The following is an 18128-nucleotide window of genomic DNA, read 5'->3' as shown; positions in this document are numbered from 1 at the left end:
CGCTAATATATATTTCGACATAAATTTAATGATATTTATTATTTACAGTCAAAATTCATGAAATCTCAATATGTTGTATATTTCTGTAATAACATCATGGTATATGTTAGATTTTCGATAAATTAATTTTGATTGCATTTTTCTGAAGTACAGAGGTTCATAGGATTAAATAGACAAAAAAGTTCATTATTTTTATTGATTCATTTATTTATTCAATTTTGGACGACGAAATTGAAACCATATATAATTACTCAGACAAGTCATAAAAGTTGGGAAGTTCTAGAGCAATTTCTTGGCAAGCTCATCCAGCACAGAGATGATTGCTTCCGCATTCAAAGGTTTAACCCAGCAAGCATCCAACCCAGTCGCCATGAACGCCTCCTTCTCAGCTTCCAGTCCCCTAGCAGTTACCCCTACTATCATGCTGCTCACCCCCATACCACGAAGCCGCTGCGTTGCCTATATATATTAAACAACCACCTTATCTACCCATGTACAGTACTGTGCATGCACGTGCATGTATGTATAAATGAGGTTTACCTGCAGCCCATCCATGACGGGCATCTCCATGTCCATAAGCACGAGATCAAAAGTTTTTCCGGAGAGGAAGAGGTCGACGGCTTCTTTGCCGTTTTCTGCTGCTTCAGTTTCCAGTCCGTATCTGGCTAAGAGCATCCCATGAATTCTCCGAACGAGAGGGTCGTCGTCCACCACCAGTGCACATATCCTTCTCACCTCCTCTATCTGGTCCGCCACCACTTTCTTTGAACTGCCGATCACCATCTTTCCTGCCAAGTAAAACCATGGAACCATATGAATTAATATATATGATGAATGTGTTGTGTTATATATATATATAAATACTTTTTTTGGAATTGTAAAACATGAAGTCGATAGACATGTTATTTGGACAGTAGATTGCATGTGTACTATTTCCATATATCATCATATGAGAAATGTTGGGCATAAAAGGTTTTAGAGATTCTTCCATTCAAGACACATAACAAGAAGAATATAGGAAATAATGGGTAAGTGTGTTTATTTATTAGAAAAAATATATATTTAAAGGGAAAAAATCTCGAGAAAACTAGTGATCAGCCACCTCCCAAATCCATGAGCGTGATGAACGATGGTTCGTTGGGTGTTCTCTCGTTTAAATAAGTGAAAAAAGTGATTCTCTCATAACACTTTTCCGGAATAAAGTCACTGTAAGGATGAAAGACTTAGCTGCAGTCGAGATATCCGCGCTTGCAGCCAAATTATTTTATTGTCGTCTACAGCTTTAAATTGACAAATTACTGAAAAGTTGGTTGGAAAAACTTGTGCGGATGCATATGTACATTATTTTGGGTCTCTGAGGATTTTCTTTTCTTGAATAGTGGATTTTAATGTAATGAATGGGGATTGTGGTCATCGTCTGATTTGGTGATGATTGATAAACAATCTCAAGGGTTGAGCATAAAATCTATTTGGTAGATATGCATTATTTGGTTACAAAAACTATAATTGAAAGTTGTACAAAGCTGATTTTCGTGTCCTGTAATACATGAAAAATCCTTGATAAAATTTCTCAGATTGAGAGCAGAGTAGAAAAGCAAATGTCAGTAATGTGATATAACACTCATTGTTGTGAAAACCATTTTGTACATGTTCAGTTATTTGAAACGGCCCAAAGGCCCAGAACGAAGACTCGCTTTTGACCCCCAAAGAGCATGCTGCTATTCTGGGCCATATTTGATCATAATTACTCTTACTACCATAGTAACGTTCAAGTAGTATCCTCTTATTACGTAGATTATGAGATAGAATTCATTATTAGATATTAATTATTCTATCATCATTATGATTAACTAAAGAGAGAGATTTGTTAAAATTTAAATTTATATAAAAATGACTCATTCTTAAAAACGATAATTACAAATGTAATACACTTAGATCTCCGTGGCTCTTGACGTTTATTTAAATGCTATATAATTATTTTTTATTTAAAGAATGTATTTATAATTTTTTAAATAATAAAAAATAATTATAATTAACCCATAAATTTAACCACTATAATACTAAAATGAAATAGCATTTGACATTACCAAGACAATGTAGAAAAAGAATTGAAGAGATGGTATTAAAGTAGAGTTGACTTATAGAAAGATGGCAGAAGATGAAAATTTTCTGCCAAAATCTTACGGAAGAATCAATCAATACATAGAAAAATGAAACTGCTTTGTGGCAGAAGAAATGGTTGTACGAAATCTACGAATAAGACCACCACCTAATATTATTTTATTATATTATTGCAAACCAGACATGGAAACTGTTTTTCTTTGTTATGACCAATAAATTAACTGATCACAATTTTTTTAATAATGTTGGATTCCTCCTCACATTTTTATAATTAATTTTTTGATTAACACAAAAAAGTCGTAGTTGGTATTAATTAATACATTTGTGAACAGTGAGTAGGATTCGTGGATGTGACAACATATTTTGTCCGTTTGTCTCCCTATCACAACACCCAGAATCTTGCTACTCTGTTCTCTCTCTCCCCATTAATTAATTAATTAAGGTTGCCCATTAATTTCTTAAGGTATATATATTTATTTCGTAGGTTGCATGTGTCTGTCTGGGATATCATTAATAAATAATTATCAACATTACTTACTTACTGCTCCTTCTTATTATTTTATTACACATAACATTTTAAAACGGAAACGGTATTAATTTTTCTTCCATTTCACATTACTTGCACAACGTAAGATGACTCAAACCCCTCTTTTCACTAAAGGAATCAATTATGTCTGCCAACAAAATCATTCACAACTAAGGCTTATATTTAGAGCTAGCTGTAACCCCATCGTATCGAGTCGAATGTATTATTATTTGAATTTAGGAATTATATTTAAACTTGATTTGATTAATAATAAAATTAAGTTTTAATTAAACTAGACATGAGTCATGGTCGAGAAGTTTTAAATACGATGAATTAAGTTTAAATTTGATTTTTTAAATTAATGAGTCGAATTAGAATGAGTTTTTATCAGTTGATTTGAAATTGAATATCGAGTAGTTTGATAATTAGTGATCAGAAATATTAATTAACGATTGATGAAGAAGAGGTGTAAAATAATTAAGGGAAGATTTAGATCCATAATTGGAGTTGAGTACGTAGTTCAAAAATGATCTTATGAAAGAAGAAAGAGAGACATGAGAAGATGCCAAATCCATAAAAGAAGCAACGGATCCCACAAAATCTCCCCTACTACCTATCATCAACCTCATTACTATTACAATGACTCCTTAATTAATACCACTTATGTGTCTGTTTTTTTCCAAGTTTTGTCCCAAATGGTAGTAAAATTTTTAATTGAAATCAAACTAATTATGTAAAAAATTTAATCACTTATCGAACAATTAATATACAATTTAAAAAAAATAATAAATTACATATCAAAACAAATCAAATTTGAATTAAAAAGAAATTATGTATGGAACAAGGACACTAATAATTAGGCATCAAATGGGACATTAATGATCACACTTTTGTTTTTTTGAAGTGACATTATTAACCATCAAGACCACTTTTGAAGGGAAAAAATAGTTGAAAATTTCATCCGTAGCTGTGTGTGATGAAATCTTCAAGTTTTATTAATGCTGAGAAGGGGTTTGAAGTGACAGACAGATATAGTTGTGGTGGGGTTTCTTGGAAATATGTCCCAAAGATTACAAAATCAAAATGGTAACATCATATGTTTGAAGATTCCATATATATAATTTGTGTATCATCAAATTCTAGCCTTTATATATATATAGGGACAATAATTCATGTGAGCTAATAGTAAAAAGTACTGCCCACTATTTATTTATTTTTTATTATATTTTTGGGTACTGACGTTACAAACAAACAGTGCATCTCAAATATGTAGAGGAATTATCTTACCTCAGTGAAAAGTAAATAAAATTCACCTATATTTTAATAACCACCTTTCCTGGGGTAATGTATTTAGATAGTTACATCTAAACTTCCTGACTTCTAATTTATTATTTATATTTTTTAAAAAATTATAAATATACTTATCAGAAATGTCGACATCATTTATACAAAAAATCCCTGATTTATATTCCATAAAAACGCCAACATTATTAATTACACGAGTCACCTAATTTTTTAAAATATAAATGATGGATGTGTATAAATATTACTATATTTAGTCTAATTACCATAATACATGGGATGGATGGGACCTATTCCTAAAAGGATCATCATGAGAACTCAATATATGCCATAAATTTCTGCTCTAATGACTCCACACACACACACACACACACCTTTTCTTTTCTTTTCTTTTAATTTTGAAAATGATGGTATTTTAGATTTGAGTAGATGCATATGTCGGTTTCCTAATATTACGTCGCCAACGTAATTTATTACTCTCAAAATCCAATTATTACTTGCAATATTAACTGATACTATGTCGGTGTCATGCAAAAACGGATTACCACCAAAAAAAAAAGAAAAAGAAAATTAGCATGATAAAACAATCAGGTGCATTTTTTAATTACTAAAATATATTTTTTATTTCATAAAAACAAAATTGGTGTGCAAATATGATTGGTGTTGCAAGAGATGTGGATGTGGCCCTTACTTTTAGGTTATTTTTGACTCTTTGCACCCACCCCATCCCAGTCACCAGACTCACAACAAATCATTTCAAGGGCGTTTTCGGTATTTCGTACGAAAAGGTTACTTTCAGACACCCCCCACCCCCCAACAAGTCCAGATCACGCGCACTGTACATTCTGTCTGAACGAGGCAATCAGTAAATATATATAAACAAATACACTTTCCCTTCGCCACGTGCCAATTCCGCAGTTCCCTTCCCCACACGCGCCAGATCTTACGTCAGCATTCGTTCTCGGATTAAGCCCCCACACGTGCCACACAGTATCCGCACGTGCCAGCGATACTTCTTGCGGTAAAACTGACTTTTAAACTATGTGATTGAACATTTAGCAAAAACTCACTTACGCTTTCATAAATTTTCCCTTACGAGTAATTTATATATATTATTGTATTATAATTGTTTTGAGTAATAATATATGAATTGATCTAATAATTTAATATGACTAAGAACAATAGAAAAATTATATCGATTCAATAAATAAATCGTAATAACTCATATAAAATGAGACAAATACCTATATATTCAGTGAGCATCAGATTTATAATATTGAACCTGTTCATGAAATTTTATTTTAAATTTTATCTATTAAATTTAGACATCATTGATTATATTATTATATTAATTAATCATTACAATCAATTACAAAAAAATCAATAATTTTTTAATACAAAAAATAAAAAATATAACAGATTAACAGATGAAGAATTAACACGTGTCTCGCACATGCCATGTGGTGTGGGGTTTAATGGGAATTGGACCATTCCAATTCCAAATAATTAGCAGTAGAAGCCTTAAATTCTCATAATGTGTGAATTATGAGCTCCAACTGAACGCGATTATTATCCATAATATAGTTTTATTGTAAAATAAATCACCACCACTCCTAAAATTTTAAATATTTCTATATATTTTTATTTATTTAAAAAATTATCAGTACCTTTAATTTTAATAGTCATCCAACAACTAACTCAATTCGTTATTTGTGCTATATTTTTATTCTTATTTTGTGGTGAGATGACTAGTTTTTTTTTATATATTATAAATGATAATTTTTTAAAAATTTCAATTCACTCCGTCGAGTTTTTTGAATAAAGCTGATAATTTCAAATCTTTCTTCAATAATTTTGTAAAGAATATTTATAATTTTTTAAATTATAAGTAATTATTTGCAATTATGCTAATCCAATAAAGGAAATTACACATATTACCCTTCATTTATTACTACACCTTTATAGTCAGTAAATGAAAAGTTTTACTGCGGGGCGGACCATATTTTCATAAATAGCCCCAACGACCAATTTCTCTCATCTCTTTTCTTTTTCTCTCTCTCTCAATAGAAATTGAAATCATTATATCATATCATATATACGCATTCACATGGACGTCCATACGTATTGTATAAACACACACACAGAGCTCTCAACGGAAGCTAGCTACCATTATTAGCCACCGGCTCCGTCTGTTCTCTCTGATTGTGTACGAAACCCTAATTCGCTGTTAATGCAACACAGATAAAGCCTGCGCCCGCCTTTTCTGCTTTCTCAAACACCTCCATTTAATCTTCTCTTCTTGAGTTTCTTGTTATCTTTTGTTACTGTTCATTCGTCGTCCAAAATTCCCGTTTTTTTCATTCTTCGTATCTTATTCTTCGACAGAAAGAGAGAAGATTAGCGTGAAAGTTGCAAAATATTGATTCTGATAGTTCTACCATTGTACATGAAATCGTGCAGAAAATGTTAGACGACTCTCGCAGGAATTCGGAGGAGCTGATTTCTGAAGGATTGTACTCCAGCAAAAGTTCAATGAGCAGCGACACTACTATAAGCCATTGCACCAGCTTCAGCCGGCTGTCGTTCGAGCTGCCAACGAGCTCGCCGGAGCAGCAGGCGGCGCTGAGGCCTCACCGATCGTCGGACTCTTCATTCCAAGCCATACGCTTGAAAACGAACCTCAGTTTCCGTGACTTTAGCTTGGTGCGGCAGATCGGAAGCGGAGACATCGGCAGAGTTTACCTCTGCCGCCTCCGGGGAGCGGAGGACGAGGGACGGCTTTACGCTATGAAAGTTGTGGATAATGAGGTATTGAGTTTGAAGAAGAAGACTCAGAGGGCGGAGACTGAGAGGAAAATCATGCGGCTTTTAGACCACCCGTTTCTGCCCACTCTTTTTGCAGAATTTGCGGCTTCCCATTTCTCTTGTGTTGTGATGGAGTACTGTTCCGGCGGCGATTTGCATTCACTTAGACATAAGCAGCCTCAGAAACGCTTCTCTCTCGGCTCGGCTAGGTAACAGCTGCATTTTCTTCTTCTCTTTTGTCTGGTAGTTGCAAACATAAATATAATGTATTTAATTTTGAAAAAGATGGGATTTTTTAGAGATAAATAAACTGGGACTTGTCATTATAATGTAGTTTTCTTGTTATGATTCTCTGTGTAGGTAGTTTTGTTTGTTTATGCTAAAAAGGACCTTTCATGCCACTTCTTTTCGCTTTAACAAGTAAATATACCTCTCGTTTTCTGGAAAAGCTAAAGAAATTCTGCAGCTTTGCTGTTCCAAATTTGGTTGTAGAGAAAGGGTTGGGAAGGGGATTTCATCGTTTTAATCTCATATCAACAAGTCTTGTCTTTGTGGAATATCCATCAAATTTTGGCCGCAATTCTTTATCTGGGCGGGTTCCTTTTTTCTTGTTCTTGCCAAGTGTTGAAGTCTGAAACCAAATAACTTGTTGTGGTCTTTCGCTTTATGTTTTCCAGCATTAAAATTTTCTTTGTTTTTCTCAACATCTTTATACCGGTAGCCAAATAAGTAAAATTTCAGATTTCCATTTTTGTTTAGACAATTGCTCATTGGTTGTTGGAAATTTTCCAGGTTTTACGCAGCTGAGGTTCTGGTAGCGTTGGAGTATCTCCACATGTTGGGAATAATCTACAGAGATTTGAAACCCGAGAACGTGTTGGTCAGATCCGACGGTCACATTATGCTCACCGACTTTGACCTCTCCCTCTGCTCCGACGCCGTCCCAGCCGTTGAATCTCCTGAGTTCTCGCCAGACCCACTGCTCTCACACACAACAGCACGGTCCTCCAGCTCGCTCACCCCATTCTCCTGCATATCTGAACGGCTCTTCCGGTCCAAGAAAATCCAAACGCTCGCCGCGAACCGGCTCTTCGTGGCTGAACCTGTCACTGCCCGGTCATGCTCATTCGTAGGGACCCACGAGTACGTGGCACCGGAGGTGGCCTCCGGTAGGTCCCATGGGAACGCTGTGGACTGGTGGGCCTTCGGAATCTTTATTTACGAGATGATATACGGACGGACCCCTTTTGCTGGCGTAAACAACGAAGCTACGCTGCGTAACATCGCGAAAAAGCCCCTGACGTTCCCTACTGGGACGCCATGTAGCACGAGCGAAATGCACGCGCGAGACTTGATTTCCGGGTTGTTGAATAAGGATCCGGGTAGAAGGCTTGGGTCGAAGCGCGGGGCGGCGGACGTAAAAACCCACCCTTTTTTCAAGGGATTGAATTTCGCGCTGATCCGGTCGGTTACGCCACCGGGGGTAGCGGGAATCCGGAGACAGAGAACGGCAGCGACGCGTCAGCAGTCGGCACCGTTCAATGTGTTCTGATGGGTCACGTGGCAAACAGAGATGCCGCAGATTTTGGTAATTAAGGTAGTATAATTACAGTAGATAAGGAAAAAAAATTGTATAGATAGTTGACGTAAATGATGCAGACGCCCATATGATTATGTTTGTTATAACAGTTGAATGCCATCTTTCATGGTAGAGATGATGATGATGATGATGATGATGATGAGAGTTTATGGTTGACTTGGTGGGTGGGTTTCATGTACATACAAATTCCATTACAGCCTAACAACGAACATATACATGTATATGTGTGTATGAATTGTTGTTTCGTAGATGATGACTATGAGAATGCAATTTAGAGGTCTAAATTCGGTTTTATTATACTTTCAACTGCAGCTATATCTCAAGTTTTGAAACTGCCTTCCATGCATATGAATTAGGTTTCATGTATATATAGCTATTCCAAACCTAAAATTTCCAATGATTATGTGAAAAGCTTAAAATTGTAGTATAGGAATTCATGTTATTTTTCGGTGTCTTTTATTACTATCATGCGAGCATATATTATTTACAAGATTACTTATAGATTACCAATCTAACATAATTTTCACACTAGCACAAGAAATTTAATAACTGAAGGGAATTTTTTTATTCAAATTAAATTTGACAAAACAAAATTAATTATGATATACTTACTATGTTATTGATTTTTTTCAAAAGTTGTACATCGATCACATAATAAATATTATGTATGTCAAGTAATTGATTTAAGTTTGATCAAGTTCGATTTAAATTGAATTTCTAGACTGAATGATTAATCTTAGTAAATGAGGCAACAAATGTTGGGCATCTGAGAATTTATACGTACACCAATTAAATGGTACAGGTGAAGATGTAAAAAGAAAGAGTAAAAAAAGTGTGAAATGGGGGGTAGAGAATGTTGGGGAAGTGAGAAATTTGGGGGGATGTGAACATATATAGGGTTCCAATTACTTGCAAAAGGGCATCAGCATTAGGAGTAGATTGATTGAGCTATAACATTTCCCAGAGAAGCAAAAAGGGTATCCTCAAGTCCTTCCCAAAATAGGAGGCTGAGGCTGAGACTCCAAATGTCACCTCAATTCTTCTAACGACAGCATACCATTACCCTCTCTAATGGGAATGCGCATCATGTGGAACCTCTATATCATGTTTTTTAGCATACCCCATTTCAAACTCTCTTCCTCCAAAAACACACTTTCATTTATTCCAAATCATTTCTTATTAGCCTCTAACATACACATCTCTCACTCCACTTTCTATAACATACAAGAATTATCTAGCATAATTGAAAAATAAAAAATAAATAATATTATTATTACATGTAAATATCTGGAGGAAAAAAAAAAGAATAGACATTCCGAATAATAGAAAAGACAGAGGGAGAACAAAATAAAAAGGAAGATGGGGGGAAGTGGAAGAACATATGATAGATGACATCACATGGGATGTCCATGTGACCACCTGCCAACCAGGCACCCCCACCACCCTCTCTTAACCCACTGTCCCCTCCCTGTCCCAAACCCCCTAACACCATCTACCCCACCCCCCACTCCTACATGCCCAATCCCATCCCTCCTCTTTCTAATTTCTCTATTATTCTCCATAATTATACTTGTTTTTATATTTATATAATTTTGTGTTTTTCATATTAGTGTTGATGGTACAAGACAAAAGAAGAAGAAGAAGAAGAAGAAAGTATAGTATTATTGTTGGTTAGATAAGGATAATAAGGTTGGTTGAGGGGATGGATCAAAGGATGGGCTTTGAGGGATTGAAGTTTTCAAATAATGACAATAATTTATAGGCATGATAAAGAGAGCGTCCAATGATGGAGAGGATTGTGAAATATATAGCGTCAATTATTGCATATATATTTTTCCTCATTATATACTTTCTTCTTCATTTTTGATTGGGTCCTAAATATATGAATCATTTTCAAAATAAGAGTAAAGTTATGAAATATACGAATTTACATGTGATGGTTGTAATGGTCAGCAGATTCACGTATTGTATGAGGGGCATTTTGGGTTAGAAGCGGAGAGAGAATCAGGAAAAGTAGCCGGTTGTGAACAGGATTTTGACTTTGCTGTGTGGAATTGGAGTATAGAATAGTTATGAAACATCCAACTACTCTGCTCCTGCCCATGGGAACTTGAAATACGAGGGAATCGATAGCTTCGTCCACCCACGCAACCTCCCGCCCACCTAAAATTCACACTTCACCAAACATTCATTCATATACCAAAGTAACTTTTTTATTTTAAAAAATTATTTATCTAGTCCCTTAAATTTGCCTATTATTAATTTTAGCCATTAACTTCCAAACTTATTTAATTTTAATTATTTGACCCAATTTCAAATAATTTTACCATCATACAACTTTTCAAGAATAATTTTAGTTCATATATATTCATTCAGTTTGCATCTCATAGCTAATACTCGATTAGAATGGTATAAGACTCTAAATTTATGAAAAAATATTTGCTCATGTTACAGTTAAAGCATTAAAATGAATTATTAACTTTTAATACAAAAAAGACAAAAGAGTCGTAAATTAAGTTACAAGATCAATTCTACGCAAAATTAATAAATAAGAGACTAAATTTAATATTATTAAAAATAAAAAACTAAAATAAATTCAGACCAAAATTATTAAATAAAAATTTTATTTTTCCCTTTTAATATTATAGGAATAAGTCATTAATATAACATAAAAATTAATTAAATACATTTAATAATACAAAATTATTAAAACATAGAATAAATTACAACGATCTTCCTTAAAATGTGATATAATTACAAATACCACTTGTTATTTGAAAAGCTACCAATACCCCCTAATTTTAACGACTTATAATTATTAACCTAATTCATTAGATTTTCACCAAAATACCCATGTGGATTAAAACTTATAATTTTATTTATTTTTCTAAAAAAATTATTTTTTCTAAACTAAATAAATAAGTTTTTTATAATTTTATTTTTTTTCATCATCCCGTTCAATTATTTTATAAGTTCTTTATTTTTTTAAATAAATAAAAATACAATAAGAACAAAATTAATAATTTTATACTCCATCTAAAAATTACATAATTTCATCAAATATCAGGGAGATATTTATAATTTTTTAAACAATAAAAAAGATTTTTGTAATTATGTAATACCTCAAATAGTTGTAACTTACCCTGAAACATATGTAAGAAATAAGAAAACTGAAAATCATATTAGATGATCCAATACAAAATATTTCATTATATAAAATATTCTATAGTATAAACTGAAAATCTCTAAAAAGCAGCAGTTTTATGAGAAGCCTAACCGCAATGAATATGTTTCGTTTGAGAGAATGAGGTAAAGGTATAAAAGCTGCTGCTGTCGTCTGCGTCACCTCCAATGACCATCATCACCCACCCCAAGTACCACTTACCCTTAATTTTTTAAGGGATACGAGTGCAGGTAAGTAATAAACGTTATCACGTGAGGTCTGCGTCCATTGTAACTTGAGCCTACCTACACTACTGACTAGCCTTACGTGGCCTACCTTCTTAACCTATAACTTAGCCTTTTGGGTTTCAGTCTTGCATAATCGAAACCACTCACTGTTCCTTCAAATTTTCAAGTTACTATCAGCTTCTCATATCCTTCATTCTTTCCAGTCGTTTATAAAACAAATTAATTACAAGTTTATAGTGTACATAAGCAAAAATTAAACTTATAACAATAATTTAGCATGTGGTTCATATACATATAGCAAGAAGCAAAAATGATAATTTTGAGCAAGTATTTAAAATTTAAAAGTAAAATTTGTACGTCCAAGATGTTGCCAACACCACAACTGGGAAAAAGAAAAATCACAACAATCTAATGCAATGCGAATGCACTTTCATAATTTGGAAAAAAAAACGACAAAGCAAATAATGTATTTTGCAAAGCTGTAAAACTCGAAATATTGGATTAATATCCCCACATGCCCATCTTCTCTAAGAACAGCATCCACCTAGCCTTCATATGATTGACCCTAAACATTTTAATGCATAACCTAGGGCAATAAACAAACAGGGCCTTCGGGCATTGAATTTAATATTTCAGTATTCTTCCTTATGGGCTCTCTGTCTTAATTTCTTCAATGGATAAAAAATTCACTAGTCGCTTAAAATGGGCCGATATTTGAGAAATGGGAGCAGCTCATGAGCTGGTAACCTGGACCCATAAGCAAAGTGCGAGAGGAACCCATTGCCCATTCTCCTATACAGCTTGTATGCGATCACCAAAGAAAACCCCTTTACCATTATCATACCACGTACCTACACTAAAGATGTAATAAGCATTCACTAGATTTGAGAAATATTGCAGAATCCCTAGAGGAGCCTCAAAGTATATAGATGGAGGTAAATTTGGCAAAAACCATACACAGAAATATTTGAAAGGGTCACTGCACAAAAGCCCAAAAACGCCCTACCTATGGACATGACAAAAGAACCGGCCTGTCAAGAGTTGAAGCTTCAACAGGCTGCCAAAACCATTTGAATCTTCCACAAAGCCACCAGCACCAGCATCCTGCTACCTAAACTTCAAAGCAAATAAGAGATCGTTATTATGCAACTGATCAAACTAACAATCAATAAAGACGCCACGAACAGAAAAATTGATTTGGTGTGTGTTTTTTGTAGATAGACAACTGATTAGAATGAGTTACCAAACACCACGGATCTTCTCGTTGTTCATCTGTCACAACCTCAGAAATAGTCATGGTCAAAGAACCACACTTCATTATCAGAAAAGTATTCGCTGCCAAAAGGGTTAGTGTTAGTGTAGTCGTCGTAATCTCCGAAGTAAATATCAGAGTAGCCGGATGACCAGTAGTTGTCGTCGAATGATTCACAATCATAAATTTCAGCATCCCACTCATAATCATCAGTGGAGTCGCAAGGGCGTCTCAAATTCTTTATCTGCTTAGAACATCTTTTGCCAAGATCCCCTACTAGATTAACACTAAAGCACTGGCGGATATCAAGTGACTCTAGGTGCGGACAACCATTGAGAATTGCTTCCAGCCCCTCATTCATCAGCTTATTACCAAAGAGTCGAAGGTGGGACAAATTAGGCATGTTTTTGGCAACTGCCAGTGCATACTCATTATCACATTCAATAAGTGGAAACTTATATCCACGATCATTAAACGTGAATGACTTCAACATAGGGCAAGAAGTGCCAATACTTTCAATATCTCCAGCACTGATTTCTGACATAAAAAAGAGGTGCAACTCTTCCAACTGCGGAAAATTTTTGACCGCTTCTCGCAGAGCTTTGCCTGAGATACTATAGCAACATGCAAGTTGAAGACGTCTGAGATTATTTGATCTGTTGAAACAACGCAGTACTAGACTGGATAAGTCATTCATAGAAACGCGATGGGGAGGATGCAAAAAGTATGCCTGAGGCAAGACCACAAAATTAAACCATATGAAACAAAGATTCTCCAAAGCTATACAACTATAGCACACAGAAATCTATGAAGGGCACATGAATGCATCAAAAGGCCAAAGTAAAAAGAAAGATAAAAGTAAGCAATGAAGCGGTTGCCAAATTAAACATTTATAGAGATGTTCAATCTATTATAAGCTTCCTTTTCCTTTTGATTTTATTCAATTATCCATCCCCCAAATACAGCCTAACCTTATGATATAACATTAGTAAATAAGATAACACCACACAAACACAGTTCTCCGGCATGTGTCTTAGACATTCTTTTTCAAGTATACGAAGTAAACGTTTCAAATGCATCTCAACTTTTACTTACAATTCTTTTGGCAATGACATTTGAAAAATGAAAACATATCTTCTTACTGGATTAAGCTTGTTTAGCTTATTCAGTAAGTACACTGCTCAAAACGCTAAGCCCCTGCAAAATTTAGCCTTCTAATAGCAAATGATGATGTTAGACTGAAGTTTGAAATTTTTCACAGTTTTAGAGCCAATTCCCCTTGTTCAAACACAATGATCCTTCCAAAACCAATTTACAAAGACTACTATCGTTAATTTGATTTTCAGAAGCTCATCACCCACTCTGAATCAATTCAAGAACTATAAAATTAACAAGTACATAACCGGCCTCAAAATTCAATTCCATATAGGACAACGGAGTACGAAGCAAAGATATTACCTCAAACAGAAATAGGTTTTATCGAGAAAACGACCCAAATTATAAAGAGGAATTAAAACTAGAATTATCGGTACATGTACCGCTGGGAAATGTAGCGTAGCAACTCATCGGTGCCGAAATACTCAATGTTAATGTCGATTAGCTGGCCTTGGCAACGATCGACCGCGTGACGACACATGATACTGAGGTCGTAGGGCATGTCGTGGAGGTCACCCAAGTTTTTCATGTCAATGACGCGCCACATGGTGGGATCCTGGCACACTCTGCGCCAGGTAGTACATACTTTCTGTGCACTCTCCAGGATCTCTATCGCTCCCAACCTATGAAGGATATTGGCGGTGACATCTCGGGGCAGTTCGATCCACGGTGGTGGAGGAGGTGGCTCCGTGGCCGCGGAGGAAGAAACGGCGGCGGGAATTTTCTTCTTGCTCTTTGGCCTTCGGAGTTGGAACTTCTTTCTTCCGACAGCAATCATCATAGGTTTCACAAGGGGGAAACCAGAATGAATGATGGTCTGACTCTGGAGTGTTTGCTTTCGTATCGTCTCCCGCAAACAATTATATTTCAGCTTAATAATATATTTTAATTGAAATATTTTAAAATATTAAAAGAAATATATTATGAAAAAGTCAAATTTACTTGAAATGAGTCATAGAATTAAAAAAGTTAAAAAGGAAAGGGAGAAGAACTTTTCTTTTTTAGATGAAAAATAATTGTAAATATAAAAGAATTAAGAAATAAAATGATGGATTGAGTACGGAAAAAAGGTCCATCAAAGGAAAAGAATAATATTATGGGCGTAAGCTCAACATAATAAGAAGAAGGTAATATTTGAGGAAAAAGAAAGAAAATCCATAGTGTTGGGCTAGGACCCGGGCCTTCAACGCAACTTGCTCAATTGATACTCTGGATGTTGGGCTTGCAGTTATAGAATAAACAGGCCCCGAGGTATTACCAAGTTTGATAATGATCATGCCTACAGTGCCGAAAGCAGAAGCTACGCCCTTCTTTACTTCTTGGTTAAACAATCCAGAGTGTGTCCACGGTTTCATTTTAGCGCTTTAACAAATATAAACAACGCAGTGGAACGAGAAGAATATATGTAAAGATTGATATGTATGTAGAGGTAATAAAATTGGAGGATGATGCTGGTACTAATAATCCAACCCAAACTTTTGAAGCCCTTAAATCATAAGCATTCCACATTCATACCAGAGATGATGTGATATGATAATAAATATTCACAAGAGTTTAGAAATAAAGGAATTCAGTAGGAGCCTCAGAGTACATAGATAGGTAAAAGCCACGAAAGATAGTTGAAAGGGTCACTCGCAGGAAAAGCCCCTATCACTCCAACTCCGATCACTATATATGAGAAAACAAAGCTGCCACCTCTCGGTTGAAGCTCCGAAATGCTGCCAAAACAATTTGATTCTTCCAACGAAACAACCAGTGCTTCCTTCCAGCAAACTAAACCTACAAAAGAAGATGAGAGAGAAAGAGAGCTGATATTGATACTTTAGGCAATTCAATCGACAATTGATAATGAAGTGCTAAAGGCTAAGACCAGAGGATTGACTTGCTGTAGGTCGTAAGAAACAGAATTAAGTTAGGAACTACGAATGAGCAGCAAGAATCTCCTCATTGTCAACCTATTCCAAGCTCAGAGATAGTCGTGGCCAAGGAACCAAATTTCATCATCAGAAAAGTATTCACTGGGGAAAGGGTTAGTGTAGTCGTCAAAATATCCCCAAGAGTACTTATCAGAACACCACGATGAGTTGCCATCCTCTTCACACGAATCACCAGCATCCCACTCATAATCAGCAACAGAGTCAGAAGGGAGTTTCAAATGCTTTATCTGCTGACAGCATCTTTTGCCTAAAACCCCTCCAAGATCAATACCATAGCATTGTCGGAGATCAAGCGATTCAAGGTGTGGACAACCATCAAGAATGGCTTGCAGCCCCTCATTTTTCATCTCATTTGCAAAAAGTCGAAGATGGCGCAAATTAGGCATCGTCTTTGCAACTGCCACTGCACACTCATTGCAATCTGCTTCTTCTGCAAACTCATCAAGTTCTGATTCTTCTAAAAGTGGATACATACATCCACGTTCATTGAATGTAAACGATTTCAACTTAGGGCAAGAAATGCCAATAGTTTCAATATCTCCAGCAAGGACTGATGGCATGATAATGAGGTGCAACTCCTCCAACTCCGGAAACCTTTTGACTGCTTCAATCAAAGCTTCGCACGATATATCATAGCAACATGCAAGTGTAAGGCGCCTGAGATGACTTGATCTGTTGAAACAAACATTAGACCAGACAAGCCATTCTTGAAGAAGTAGAGTGTCACTTAATATATTATAGTCAACAGCATAGAGTAAGTTCTTAAAGGCAATAACAACCAGACCCGTTTAGCTAGACAATGCTTAAGGTGTACTAATCAACGCCATGGATAAAAGGAACACAAAATTTAAAGCCGAATACCACAATCTTTAATTTAAAAAACATAAAAATAAAATTGACCACAATTTCTTTAGTAAAAGGAGCGAAAACAAGGACCATGGTCTCATCATTCATTTCATTATCATCAGCAAATATAATCCCACCCTTGCAAACCTCTCCGTAAAACCTCTACTGCGTTTTGGCAGTCCAACTTCAACCACAAAAAATCCACATTTTATAGAGACATAGCCAAATAACAGGTTTGGCCAAACGAATTCTCATAGAGTCATCCTTACAGTGGCAATATACTAAAAATATTATTAGTGTAAACTATTACTAAAATGATCAACGTCCATATAAACAAAAACACAATCAGCCACAAAACCGAATGAAAAAGGGGAAAAAACTACCGCTGAGAAATGTGTTGCATCAATTGATCGTCGCCGAGATACTCAATATGAATGTCGATCAACTGTCCCTGGCTACGGTCCACAGCGTGACTGCACATAAGATTAAGGTCGTAGGGCCAGTCAGGGCCATCCAGATATTTCATTTCAATCACTCGCCACATGGCAGGATCCTGGCACACACTCCGCCAGGTAGCACACACTTTCTGTGCGGTCTCCAGTATTTCAATGGCGCCGAGCCTGTGCAGAATGTTAGCCGTAACATCTCTTGGAAGATCGATCCACGGGGGGACTGACGATGAACGGACGGCAGTCTGAATTTTGCTTTTGGGGTTTTCGAGTTTGGATTTCCTTTTTCCCATGCTTCATCTATTCTTGGGGTTCTAATCCAAGAATAGATATATATTGGGGAGTTTGTTTGAGTTTGAGGTTGTAAGTTGTAGCAAAGCAGCACCAGAGGGATTGATTCGGCTTCCGTTTCTGATTTCTTTACTTTTTTAGACAATTTATTATCTGTCCACTCCATCCTATTCATATTAAGGAAGTCAAAACGTACGTATGTCCTACACTTTTTTTTTTCTTATAAAATAAAACAATCAATTCTTTTAACTATTTTATTTTATAATAATTTTTTATTTATACATAATCAAACTTATTATATTTTATTTTATATTCTTTCTCTTTTATTTAATTAAACACATAATCTCACACAATATGATATATTGTATTTTTAGCCCACAATTTACTAACTTAGCACATTTAATCCTATATGATAAAGAAAAATTGCACTTTT

The 18128-nt window shown here is 35.3% G+C and overlaps 4 protein-coding genes across 13 annotated transcripts; 1 reads left to right on the top strand and 3 right to left on the bottom strand.

Moving 5' to 3' along the window:
- Nucleotides 1-111: 111 nt before the first annotated feature.
- On the bottom strand, nucleotides 112-1188 carry LOC105175773 (two-component response regulator 24). The gene is made up of 3 exons (XM_011098353.3): nucleotides 1103-1188; nucleotides 541-788; nucleotides 112-459 (listed from the first exon to the last, which is right to left on the bottom strand). Exons 1-3 carry the CDS (start codon nucleotides 1113-1115, stop codon nucleotides 280-282), a joined length of 441 nt encoding a protein of 146 aa, XP_011096655.1. The 5' UTR covers nucleotides 1116-1188; the 3' UTR covers nucleotides 112-279.
- Nucleotides 1189-5996: 4808 nt separating this feature from the next.
- PID (Protein kinase superfamily protein) lies at nucleotides 5997-8648 on the top strand. Its single transcript, XM_011098350.3, has 3 exons — nucleotides 5997-6155; nucleotides 6410-6963; nucleotides 7547-8648. Exons 2-3 carry the CDS (start codon nucleotides 6413-6415, stop codon nucleotides 8304-8306), a joined length of 1311 nt encoding a protein of 436 aa, XP_011096652.1. The 5' UTR covers nucleotides 5997-6155; nucleotides 6410-6412; the 3' UTR covers nucleotides 8307-8648.
- Nucleotides 8649-12245: 3597 nt separating this feature from the next.
- LOC105175770 (F-box protein SKIP19) lies at nucleotides 12246-15039 on the bottom strand. 6 transcript variants are annotated; one of them, XR_002288189.2, is made up of 4 exons: nucleotides 14556-15039; nucleotides 13009-13673; nucleotides 12772-12881; nucleotides 12246-12621 (listed from the first exon to the last, which is right to left on the bottom strand). XR_002288189.2 is itself a non-coding variant. In XM_011098349.3 (3 exons), exons 1-2 carry the CDS (start codon nucleotides 14951-14953, stop codon nucleotides 13049-13051), a joined length of 1023 nt encoding a protein of 340 aa, XP_011096651.1. In that variant the 5' UTR covers nucleotides 14954-15039; the 3' UTR covers nucleotides 12585-12881; nucleotides 13009-13048. The 6 variants fall into 6 exon arrangements, 2 of the variants coding, with proteins under 2 accessions (XP_011096651.1, XP_011096650.1); XR_002288190.2 differs by having other exon boundaries at nucleotides 12246-12616; XR_848926.3 differs by having other exon boundaries at nucleotides 12772-12876.
- A 591-nt stretch (nucleotides 15040-15630) lies between these two features.
- On the bottom strand, nucleotides 15631-17842 carry LOC105175769 (putative F-box/LRR-repeat protein 9). Of its 5 annotated transcripts, none has more exons than XR_848923.3 (3): nucleotides 17339-17842; nucleotides 16043-16781; nucleotides 15631-15951 (listed from the first exon to the last, which is right to left on the bottom strand). XR_848923.3 is itself a non-coding variant. In XM_011098346.3 (3 exons), exons 1-2 carry the CDS (start codon nucleotides 17695-17697, stop codon nucleotides 16139-16141), a joined length of 1002 nt encoding a protein of 333 aa, XP_011096648.1. In that variant the 5' UTR covers nucleotides 17698-17842; the 3' UTR covers nucleotides 15631-15951; nucleotides 16128-16138. The 5 variants fall into 5 exon arrangements, 2 of the variants coding, with proteins under 2 accessions (XP_011096648.1, XP_011096647.1); XR_848924.3 differs by having other exon boundaries at nucleotides 16055-16781; XR_016062996.1 differs by having other exon boundaries at nucleotides 16059-16781.
- Between the last annotated feature and the right edge of the window lie 286 nt (nucleotides 17843-18128).

Source organism: Sesamum indicum, linkage group LG12 (assembly GCF_026168435.1).
Source record: "Sesamum indicum cultivar Baizhima isolate 11 linkage group LG12, ASM2616843v1, whole genome shotgun sequence".
Taxonomy (NCBI): domain Eukaryota; kingdom Viridiplantae; phylum Streptophyta; class Magnoliopsida; order Lamiales; family Pedaliaceae; genus Sesamum; species Sesamum indicum.
The sequence above is the reverse complement of the archived record's forward strand: the minus strand, read 5'-3'. Positions and strand labels throughout refer to the sequence as shown.

Bases quoted from the DNA above. Each gene is read 5' to 3' on its own strand.
- LOC105175770 (XM_011098349.3), bottom strand. From the start codon at position 14,953: ATGATGATTGCTGTCGGAAGAAAGAAGTTCCAACTCCGAAGGCCAAAG. The intron at 13,674-14,555 runs GTACATGTACCG...TTGTTTCAACAG, and splicing joins CTACGCTACATTTCCCAGCG to ATCAAATAATCTCAGACGTC.
- LOC105175769 (XM_011098345.3), bottom strand. From the start codon at position 17,697: ATGGGAAAAAGGAAATCCAAACTCGAAAACCCCAAAAGCAAAATTCAG. The intron at 16,782-17,338 runs GTAGTTTTTTCC...TTGTTTCAACAG, and splicing joins ATGCAACACATTTCTCAGCG to ATCAAGTCATCTCAGGCGCC.
- LOC105175773 (XM_011098353.3), bottom strand. The intron at 460-540 runs GTAAACCTCATT...TAATATATATAG, and splicing joins CCGTCATGGATGGGCTGCAG to GCAACGCAGCGGCTTCGTGG.
- PID (XM_011098350.3), top strand. From the start codon at position 6,413: ATGTTAGACGACTCTCGCAGGAATTCGGAGGAGCTGATTTCTGAAGGA. The intron at 6,964-7,546 runs GTAACAGCTGCA...GAAATTTTCCAG, and splicing joins TTCTCTCTCGGCTCGGCTAG to GTTTTACGCAGCTGAGGTTC.